This window comes from Oncorhynchus mykiss, unplaced genomic scaffold (assembly GCF_013265735.2).
Source record: "Oncorhynchus mykiss isolate Arlee unplaced genomic scaffold, USDA_OmykA_1.1 un_scaffold_87, whole genome shotgun sequence".
Taxonomy (NCBI): domain Eukaryota; kingdom Metazoa; phylum Chordata; class Actinopteri; order Salmoniformes; family Salmonidae; genus Oncorhynchus; species Oncorhynchus mykiss.
In genome coordinates this window covers 1,370,137-1,381,832 of record NW_023493659.1, presented here as the reverse complement: position 1 = coordinate 1,381,832, position 11,696 = coordinate 1,370,137, and the positions used below count along the sequence as shown (strand labels likewise).

Here is an 11,696-nt window from a genome sequence, read left to right as displayed (position 1 = left end):
CTCTCGTCTCTCCCTCCCTCTCGTCTCTCTCTCCCTCCCTCTTGTCTCTCTCTCCCTACCTCTCGTCTCTCCCTCCCTCTCGTTTCCCTCCCTCTCGTCTCTCCCTCCCTCTCGTCTCCCTCCCTCCCTCTCGTCTCTCCCTCCCTCTCGTCTCTCCCTCCCTCTCGTCTCTCTCTCCCTCCCTCTCGTCTCTCTCTCCCTCCCTCCCTCTCGTCTCCCTCCCTCTCGTCTCTCCCTCCCTCTCATCTCTCTCTATCCCCTCCATCAGTTGACTCAGACGGCGATGCCCCCAACAGGAAGGGAGATGTCCGTCGTGATGACATGTTAGCTCGTCGTACGTCGGCCGGTGAATCACGGACCTTTGTTCCCTTTAACCAGTTCCTGCCCAATCGGAACGTCTCTGCCTACGTTCCCACCGCCAGACGCAGATCACGGCCCCAGGATGGAGAGCACGGCAGGTACACACACACATACACACACACAGGTAGGTACACATACACACACACACACACAGGTAGGTACACATACACACACACAGGTACACATACACACACACACACACAGGTAGGTACACATACACACACAGACACACACACACAAGGGGACGTACACAGACACACATGCTCTTATTAAAGATCCCTCCCCTTCCCCTCCCTCCTTCCCTTCCCTCCTTCCCTTCCCTCCTTCCCCTCCCTCCTTCCCCTCCCTCCTTCCCTCCTTCCCTTCCCTGCTTCCCCTCCCCTCCTTCTCTCCCTCCTTCCCTTCCCTTCCCTCCTTCCCCTCCCTCCTTCCCTCCTTCCCTTCCCTCCTTCCCCTCCCTCCTTCCCCTCCCCCCTTCCCTCCTTCCCTTCCCTGCTTCCCCTCCCTCCTTCCCCTCTCTCCCTCCCCTCCTTCCCTCCCTCGCTCCCTTCCCTCCTGCTCCTTACACCCTAACTCCCTCCCTCCTCCCTCCTTCCCCTCCCTCCTACACTCCCTCTCTCCCGCCCTTCCCTTCCCTTCCCCTCTCTCCCTTCCCTTCCCTCCTTCTCCTCCCAGTCTCCCTCAGCCCATCTTAGAGGAGGGAGGAGGGGGGGAGGGGGGAGGTCCCTTTAAGAGACCACCAGGGCCCCGCTCCAGAAACTACAAGACAGTCACATGGGCCCCAGATGGGGAGGAGCCTAAAGAGGAAGAGGGGGGTCTTGGGCAGGAAGAGGAAGTGTTGAAACGGGAAGTAGAAGAACATCGGCGGCTGCAGAGGCTGGAGAAGGCGGGGATTAAAGTTCTGCCCGCTGTGATTCGCTACGGCAGGTCAGCAGGCATGTGGCGTGTCGGCCTATGGCGTGTGGCCTAAGCTGTGACATCGCTGTGGTCGGCCTATGGCGTGTGGTCTATGCTGTGACATCACTGTGGTCGGCCTATGGCGTGTGGTCTATGCTGTGACATCACTGTGGTCGGCCTATGACGTGTGGTCTATGCTGTGACATCACTGTGGTTGGCCTATGGCGTGTGGTCTATGCTGTGACATCACTGTGGTCGGCCTATGGTGTGTGGTCTATGCTGTGACATCACTGTGGTCGGCCCATGGCGTGTGGTCTATGCTGTGACATCACTGTGGTCGGCCTATGGTGTGTGGTCTATGCTGTGACATCACTGTGGTCGGCCTATGGCGTGTGGTCTATGCTGTGACATCACTGTGGTCGGCCTATGGAATGTGGTCTAAGCTGTGACATCACTGTGCTTTTGGTGCTTTGTTTCTCTGACTAATGTGATTAGTCATGTGGGAAGCTAGGATAGCTGTCATTGGCTGCTGTCTGTTGTGGTCTTTAACCAGAACTATCTGTTACTGGAATGGAATGGATGGTCTTTAACTAGAACTAACTGTTACTGGAATGGATGGTCTTTAACTAGAACTATCTGTTACTGGAATGGATGGTCTTTAACTAGAACTATCTGTTACTGGAATGGATGGTCTTTAACTAGAACTATCTGTTACTGGAATGGAATGGGTGGTCTTTAACTAGAACTATCTGTTACTGGAATGGATGGTCTTTAACTAGAACTATCTGTTACTGGAATGGATGGTCTTTAACTAGAACTATCTGTTACTGGAATGGATTGTCTTTAACTAGAACTATCTGTTACTGGAATGGATGGTCTTTAACTAGAACTAACTGTTACTGGAATGGATGGTCTTTAACTAGAACTATCTGTTACTGGAATGGATTGTCTTTAACTAGAACTATCTGTTACTGGAATGGATGGTCTTTAACTAGAACTAACTGTTACTGGAATGGATGGTCTTTAACTAGAACTATCTGTTACTGGAATGGATTGTCTTTAACTAGAACTATCTGTTACTGGAATGGATGGTCTTTAACTAGAACTATCTGTTACTGGAATGGAATGGATGGTCTTTAACTAGAACTATCTGTTACTGGAATGGATGGTCTTTAACTAGAACTATCTGTTACTGGAATGGATGGAGGATGATGTGTGGAGCTGAATAGAATGGCTGTGTTTGAGCTGTGTGTGTGTGTTCGTGTGTAATGCTGTGTGTGTGTGTGTTGGACGGACACTAACAGCACGGACTTCGCACAGCATGGCATCATGGGAGTTGTAATGTTGCTATGCCAACCCCGTCTCCAGACCGGCGCCCCGTCTGGAGCAACAGGAAGTTAAGTCACCATCCCCTGACATCATCCTGCGTCGCCATAATGACTTCCTGACCAACCAGAAGGCTGCGTGGGACTCTGACTCTGAGGGTGAGGCAGAGGGTGAAGAGGGGGGAGGAGGGGTGAGGAGGGTTCCTGACGTCCGTAGAGATGACCTGGCCTCCCGACGCACCCCACGCCCCCCCACTGCTCCCAGAGCGTACCAGTACGTCCCCCCACCTGCCTGCAGTCTACGGGACAGAGAACTCTGGGAGGACATCAGACGAGCCTCACACACTGCTCTGATGGACAGGATGGAGCTGGAGACAAGGTTAGGGAGGGGAAGGGGAGGAGGGGTAGTAGGGAGAGAGGGAGGTAGGGGAGGGAGAGAGGAAGAGAGGAGGGAGGGAGAGAGAGGAAGGGGAGGGAGGGAGGGACAGAGAGAGGGAGGGAGGGAGGAAGGGGAGGGAGGGACAGAGAGAGAGAGGGAGGGAGGGAGGAAGGGGAGAGAGGGACAGAGAGAGAGAGAGAGAGAGAGAGAGAGGGAGGGAGGAAGGGGAGGGAGGGACAGAGAGAGAGAGGGGACGGAGGGACCAAGGTGGGAAGGAGTAGAGGGAGGGATGGATGGAGGAAAAGAGAGGGGGAGAGGGGGGAAGCAGGTAAGGAGAGAGAGAGGGAGGGGGAGGGAGGTGAGGAGAGAGAGAGACGGAGAGAGAGAGGGAGAGAGAGTGGGCGAGAGAGAGAGGAGGGAGTGAAGGGGGGAGAGAGAGTAGGGGATAAAGAGTGGAATTTCTTTCATACTGTTTCTCCTTTCTTACTTTGACTTCCTGTTTATGACATCAGACTCCTTCCTTCCTGTTCTCTCTCCTCATTGGCTGTTGTTGTGGTCATGTGAATGTGCGTTCCAATGCCGTGTTTTCTGCGCACCCTGTGTGTTTGTGTTTCTGCGTGTGTGTTGTTGCTGCTGCGTATTCCTCTGTGATTGGTTAGTGCGAAAGAGGCAGTGTGTGACATCATCACACGCAGAGACAACCCCTTCCTTAGCCCAGCCTCCCAGCGAGAGGAAGAGGAGGAGGAGGAGGAGGAGGGTAGAGGTGTTAAGGTCCCATTACCCAATAAGACGAAAGATGACCTCGCTAGAAGGAGGGGCCATAATAGGTCACGCCCATCTCACAGAGACGGACCAATGAGCTTCGTCCATGCCTCCATCACCCAGTCAGATCTGGAGAAATGGGAGAGACTCAAGATGTCTGAACCCAGGTGTCTAACACACAAACACACACACACACACACATTCACGCACGCATACACACACACACACACACACACACACACACACACACACACACACACACACACACACACACACACACACACACACACACACACACACACACATGGATGGGGTCAGGAGAGTTTTTAGCTTAGCAACCGTAACCAGGAAAACCTTGCTGTTTGCTGAGAGAGAAAAAAGTGTCCTAGTGTGTGTGTGTGTGTGTGTGTGTGTGTGTGTGTGTGTGTGTGTGTGTGTGTGTGTGTGTGTGTGTGTGTGTGTGTGTGTGTGTGTGTGTGTGTGTGTGTGTGTGTGTAGTGAGTCTAGCCCCTCCCCTGTGTGTCAGGCATGTCTGGAGAAAGGTTCCGGAACCCCTGACATCATCTCTATGGCGACGGGGTCAATGCGAGGTTGTTCTAAGGTTGTGACCTTTGGCGGCGTGACAGAGCTGGAGGAACAGCCAATCAGCTCTTCCCGGGAAGGGGAGGAGTCTCAGTTGTTACGGCGACTGCTGGCCAAGGCAACCGTTGCCATGCCGATCATCGTGCTGGGCTCCCAGCTCTCCGAGCAGCAGGATAGGTACGACCCTGAACAGGACATGCTGCATCCGGCCTGATCTGGTCTGAACTGGTTTGAGCTGGTCTGAACTGGTCTGATCTGGTCTGAACTGGTGTGATCTTGTTCTGGGCTTGGCTGAACTGGGTTGAACCAGACTACTTACAAAGTAACATGTTTGCTACAAACGGAAGCCTGGTTTAACTCACCTTAGGTTAGAACCAACCAGGCTACAATCAGACTAGAACCAGACTAGAACCAGACTAGAACCAGACTAGTACCAGACTAGTACCAGACTAGTACCAGACTAGAACCAGACCAGAACCAGACTAGTACCAGACTAGAACCAGACTAGAACCAGACTAGAACCAGACTAGTACCAGACTAGTACCAGACTAGAACCAGACTAGAACCAGACTAGAACCAGACTAGTACCAGACTAGAACCAGACCAGAACCAGACTAGTACCAGACCAGAACCAAATCAAAATCAAATCAAATCAAATGTATTTATATAGCCCTTCGTACATCAGCTGATATCTCAAAGTGCTGTACAGAAACCCAGCCTAAAACCCCAAACAGCAAGCAAATGCAGGTGTAGAAGCACGGTGGCTAGGAAAAACTCCCTAGAAAGGCCAAAACCTAGGAAGAAACCTAGAGAGGAACCAGGCTATGTGGGGTGGCCAGTCCTCTTCTGGCTGTGCCGGGTGGAGATTATAACAGAACATGGCCAAGATGTTCAAATGTTCATAAATGACCAGCATGGTCCAATAATAATAAGGCAGAACAGTTGAAACTGGAGCAGCAGCACGGCCAGGTGGACTGGGGACAGCAAGGAGTCATCGTGTCAGGTAGTCCTGAGGCATGGTCCTAGGGCTCAGGTCCTCCGAGAGAGAGAAAAAAAGAGAAAATTAGAGAGAGCACACTTAAATTCACACAGGACACCGAATAGGACAGGAGAAGTACTCCAGATATAACAAACTGACCCTAGCCCACCGACACATAAACTACAGCAGCATAAATACTGGAGGCTGAGACAGGAGGGGCAGGAGACACTGTGGCCTCATCCGAGGACACCCCCGGACAGGGCCAAACAGGAAGGATATAACCCCACCCACTTTGCCAAAGCACAGCCCCCACACCACTAGAGTGATATCTTCAGCCACCAACTTGCCATCATGAGACAAGGCCGAGTATAGCCCACAAAGATCTCCACCACGGCACAACCCAAGGGGGGGCGCCAACCCAGACAGGAAGATCACATCAGTGACTCAACCCACTCAAGTGACGCACCCCTCCTATGGACGGTATGAAAGAGCCCTAGTAAGCCAGTGACTCAGCCCCTGTAATAGGGTTAGAGGCAGAGAATCCCAGTGGAAAGAGGGGAACCGGCCAGGAAGAGACAGCAAGGGCGGTTCGTTGCTCCAGAGCCTTTCCGTTCACCTTCCCACTCCTGGGCCAGACTACACTCAATTATATGACCCACTGAAGAGATGAGTCTTCAGTAAAGACTTAAAGGTTGAGGCCCAAGTTTGCGTCTCTTACATGGGTAGGCAGATCATTCCATAAAAATGGAGCTCTATAGGAGAAAGCCCTGCCTCCAGCTGTTTGCTTAGAAATTCTAGGGACAATTAGGAGGCCTGCGTCTTGTGACCGTAGCGTACGGAGACTTATTTTTTTGGTTCTAGTCAGGATTCTAGCAGCCGTATTTAGCACTAACTGAAGTTTATTTAGTGCTTTATCCGGGTAGCCGGAAAGTAGAGCTTTGCAGTAGTCTAACCTAGAAGTGACAAAAGCATCGATTAATTTTTCTGCATCATTTTTGGACAGAAAGTTTCTTATTTTTGCAATGTTACGTAGATGGAAAAAAGCTGTCCTTGAAATGGTCTTGATATGTTCTTCAAAAGAGAGATCAGGGTCCAGAGTAACGCCGAGGTCCTTCACAGTTTCATTTGAGACGACTGTACAACCATTAAGGTTAATTGTCAGATTCAACAGAAGATCTCTTTGTTTCTTGGGACCTAGAACAAGCATCTCTGTTTTGTCCGAGTTTAAAAGTAGAAAGTTTGCAGCCATCCACTTCCTTATGTCTGAAACACATGCTTCTAGCGAGAGCAATTTTGGGGCTTCACCATGTTTCATTGAAATGTACAGCTGTGTGTCATCCGCATAGCAGTGAAAGTTAATATTATGTTTTCGAATGACATCCCCAAGAGGTAAAATATATAGTGAAAACAATAGTGGTCCTAAAATGGAACCTTGAGGAACACCGAAATTTACAGTTGATTTGTCAGAGGACAAACCATTCACAGAGACAATCTGATATCTTTCCGACAGATAAGATCTAAATCAGGCCAGAACTTGTCCGTGTAGACCAATTTGGGTTTCCAATCTCTCCAAAAGAATGTGGTGATCGATGGTATCAAAAGCAGCACTAAGGTCTAGGAGCACGAGGACAGATGCAGAGCCTCGGTCTGATGCCATTAAAAGGTCATTTACCACCTTCACAAGTGCAGTCTCAGTGCTATGATGGAGTCTAAAACCAGACTGAAGCATTTCGTATACATTGTTTGTCTTCAGGAAGGCAGTGAGCCTTTTCCCAAAAATTTGAGAGGAATGGAAGATTTGATATAGGCCGATAGTTTTTTATATTTTCTGGGTCAAGGTTTGGCTTTTTCAAGAGAGGCTTTATAACCAGACTAGTACCAGACTAGAACCAGACTAGGCTAGAACCAGACTAGAACCAGACTCGAAGAGTACCAGACTAGTACCAGACTAGAACCAGACTAGGCTAGAACCAGACTAGAACCAGACTAGAACAGAACCAGACTAGAACCAGACTAGAACAGAACCAGACTAGAACAGAACCAGGCTAGAACCAGACTAGAACCAGCCTAGAACAGAACCAGGCTAGATCCAATGGGATCCATTTGGCCCAGGCTAGATCCAGGGCCAAATGGGTCGTTGTGGGTAGTGGTGGGTTGTAATGCTAAGGACTGTGCTGCTCTGTTCTGCTAGGCCTGGGTGTGTCTGGCTGTGGCGCTGGACTGGACTGGCCCTGGCTACATCAGTGGGTACTCTGGTACTCTTTTTAAAAATGTTGTTGAATCTGGTAGAACTGGTGCCTGTAACATTGTCCCCTGGTAGAACTGGTGCCTGTAACATTGTCCCCTGTAACATTGTCCCCTGGTAGAACTGGTGCCTGTAACATTGTCCCCTGGTAGAACTGGTGCCAGTAACATTGTCCACTGTAACATTGTCCACTGTAACACAACACATAAATTTGATTTGATTTTTGTAACATTGTCCCCTGGTAGAACTGGTGCCAGTAACATTGTCTCCTGGTAGAACTGGTGCCTGTAACATTGTCCCCTGTAACATTGTCCCCTGGTAGAACTGGTGCCTGTAACATTGTCTCCTGGTAGAACTGGTGCCTGTAACATTGTCTCCTGGTAGAACTGGTGCCTGTAACATTGTCCCCTGGTAGAACTGGTGCCTGTAACATTGTCCCCTGGTAGAACTGGTGCCTGTAACATTGTCTCCTGGTAGAACTGGTGCCTGTAACATTGTCCCCTGGTAGAACTGGTGCCTGTAACATTGTCTCCTGGTAGAACTGGTGCCTGTAACATTGTCCTCTGGTAGAACTGGTGCCTGTAACATTGTCCCCTGGTAGAACTGGTGCCAGTAACATTGTCCACTGTAACATTGTCTCCTGGTAGAACTGGTGCCTGTAACATTGTCCCCTGTAACATTGTCCCCTGGTAGAACTGGTAACTGTAACATTGTCTCCTGGTAGAACTGGTGCCTGTAACATTGTCCCCTGGTAGAACTGGTGCCTGTAACATTGTCCCCTGGTAGAACTGGTGCCTGTAACATTGTCCCCTGATAGAACTGGTGCCTGTAACATTGTCCCCTGGTAGAACTGGTGCCTGTAACATTGTCTCCTGGTAGAACTGGTGTCTGTAACATTGTCTACTGGTAGAACTGGTGCCTGTAACATTGTCCACTGTCGGAACTAGAAGCACAAGCATTTCGCTACACTCGCATTAACATCTGTGTATGTGACAAATACATTTGATTTGATTTGATTTTTGGATCCCCATTATGGATCCCCATTAGTTCCTGCCAAGGCAGCAGCTACTCTTCCTGGGGTTTATTATGGATCCCCATTAGTTCCTGCCAAGGCAGCAGCTACTCTTCCTGGGGTTTATTATGGATCCCCATTAGTTCCTACCAAGGCATCTGCTACTCTTCCTGGGGGTTTATTATGGATCCCCATTAGTTCCTGCCAAGGCAGCAGCTACTCTTCCTGGGGTTTATTATGGATCCCCATTAGTTCCTGCCAAGGCAGCAGCTACTCTTCCTGGGGTTTATTATGGATCCCCATTAGTTCCTGCCAAGGCAGCAGCTACTCTTCCTGGGGTTTATCATGGATCCCCATTAGTTCCTGCCAAGGCAGCAGCTACTCTTCCTGGGGTTTATTATGGATCCCCATTAGTTCCTGCCAAGGCAGCAGCTACTCTTCATGGGGTTTATTATGGATCCCCATTAGTTCCTGCCAAGGCAGCAGCTACTCTTCCTGGGGGTTTATTATGGATCCCCATTAGTTCCTGCCAAGGCAGCAGCTACTCTTCCTGGGGTTTATTATGGATCCCCAGTAGTTCCTGCCAAGGCAGCAGCTACTCTTCCTGGGGTTTATTATGGATCCCCATTAGTTCCTGCCAAGGCAGCAGCTACTCTTCCTGGGGTTTATCATGGATCCCCATTAGTTCCTGCCAAGGCAGCAGCTACTCTTCCTGGGGTTTATTATGGATCCCCATTAGTTCCTGCCAAGGCAGCAGCTACTCTTCCTGGGGTTTATTATGGATCCCCATTAGTTCCTGCCAAGGCAGCAGCTACTCTTCCTGGGGTTTATTATGGATCCCCATTAGTTCCTGCCAAGGCAGCAGCTACTCTTCCTGGGGTTTATTATGGATCCCCATTAGTTCCTGCCAAGGCAGCAGCTACTCTTCCTGGGGTTTATTATGGATCCCCATTAGTTCCTGCCAAGGCAGCAGCCACTCTTCCTGGGGTTTATTATGGATCCCCATTAGTTCCTGCCAAGGCAGCAGCTACTCTTCCTGGGGTTTATTATGGATCCCCATTAGTTCCTACCAAGGCAGCAGCTACTCTTCCTGGGGTTTATTATGGATCCCCATTAGTTCCTGCCAAGGCAGCAGCTACTCTTCCTGGGGTTTATCATGGATCCCCATTAGTTCCTACCAAGGCAGCAGCTACTCTTCCTGGGGTTTATTATGGATCCCCATTAGTTCCTGCCAAGGCAGCAGCTACTCTTCCTGGGGTTTATTATGGATCCCCATTAGTTCCTGCCAAGGCAGCAGCTACTCTTCCTGGGGTTTATTATGGATCCCCATTAGTTCCTACCAAGGCAGCAGCTACTCTTCCTGGGGTTTATTATGGATCCCCATTAGTTCCTGCCAAGGCAGCAGCTACTCTTCCTGGGGTTTATTGATGATGCTTTTACTGATGAGACATAAAAGAAAATAGTTCATACATGAGGGCTTTGTTATCCAACTGATCTTGTGTCTTTTCTGCCGTCCTGTGAACCCCGTTCATTGCTGCTTACAGCTATATTCATTATTATCATAAGTCACTAGCTCTATGAGTAGCTGTGTGTGAAGCTACATGTGTTCTGTGTTTTATCTTAATTGCTGCACAGGAAGTTGCCATAGAGAGATGGAAAGGCATTATATATTTCTCTCTTCCATCTCTCCCTTTCTCTCTCTTTCTCCCTTTCGCTCTCTCTATCTTCCTCTCTCTCTCTCTCTCTCTCTCTCTCTCTCTCTCTCTATCGAGCGCTCTCTCTCCCTTTGTTTCTCTCTCTCTCTCAGTCTGTGTGTGTGTCAGAAGGGGATTGTTGTGTTCTTCCTGCTGCTATGGTTACAAAAGTTACACTACCTCTTCTCCCCCCTTGATGACCTCACAGCCATATGGGCGGAGTCGACGCCACACATACCCCGCCTCCCAACCCTGGCCCCTCCCCCCTGAGCCCAGAGTCTCCTCCCACCCTGTTGGAGCTAGAAGCCCGTCTGGCGCAGTACGAGAGGAGAGTGAGAGAGGAAGAGGAGGATGGAGGGAGAGATGAAAGGAAGGTTCCGGACCTTCAGAAGGATGACATGATGGCCAGGAAGACAGGCGCGTTCCCCAGGACCCACAACACCACGACAACAACATTCAACCGCTTCCTACCACTGCCGGGTTCCAAACGCCCAGCACAGGAAGTAGTTACAGACAGGAAGATACAGCAATCCAGGGTCTCCATGGACATGCCTCAACAGCACCCCAACGTGGCAATGGTCGTCAGGCCGCCCGTTCCCAGCCATTGTAACTATGATGATGATGAGGAGGAAGAGTGCCCTGTACCAGACCTGGAGAAGGATGATATGTTGGCTCGTAGGACCGGGGCATACCAACACAGCGCGGGGAGAACTGGACGCTCCTTTAACCTGTTCCTGCCTGTCCCTGGAGCGGCCCAACAGAAGAACACCCCCTCTGGTGGACCCAACCAACTCTACAAGAACACCCCCGCTGGTGGACCCAACCAACTCTACCAGAACACCCCCTCTGGTGGACCCAACCAACTCTACCAGAACACCCCCTCTGGTGGACCCAACCAACTCTACAAGAACACCCCCTCTGGTGGACCCAACCAACTCTACCAGAACACCCCCTCTGGTGGACCCAACCAACTCTACAAGAACACCCCCTCTGGTGGACCCAACCAACTCTACAAGAACACCCCCTCTGGTGGACCCAACCAACTCTACAAGAACACCCCCTCTGGTGGACCCAACCAACTCTACCAGAACACCCCCTCTGGTGGACCCAACCAACTCTACCAGAACACCCCCTCTGGTGGACCCAACCAACTCTACAGACACAAACAGCAACCCAGGTACAGACAGGACAACAGACTGACACACTGATGATGCTTGGAGACTTGGTGCTTTGCTTACCCACTAACGTGTGTGTGTGTGTGTGTGCGTGCGTGCGTGCATGCGTGCGTCCGTCCGTCTAACAGTTACTGTCTGTCTGGTCTGATGTATCACAACTAAAACATCTGTCTGGTGGTGCTCTGACATCATGGTCTGGGTTTGACTACTACTGTCTGGTGGTGCTCTGACATCATGGTCTGGGTTTGACTACTACTGTCTGGTGGTGCTCTGACATCATGGTCTG

At 50.5% G+C, this 11,696-nt stretch overlaps 1 protein-coding gene across 4 annotated transcripts in view; it reads left to right on the top strand.

Annotated features, from left to right (window-relative positions):
* LOC110514204 (LIM and calponin homology domains-containing protein 1) overlaps positions 1 to 11,696 on the top strand; it is a 62,441-nt gene that overhangs the window by 28,058 nt on the left and 22,687 nt on the right. For all 4 annotated transcript variants that reach the window (XM_036971946.1, XM_036971945.1, XM_036971947.1 and 1 more), the window contains one exon: positions 269 to 458. In XM_036971946.1, coding sequence (XP_036827841.1) covers positions 269 to 458 — 190 coding nt within the window. The remainder of the gene's footprint in view (positions 1 to 268; positions 459 to 11,696) is intronic.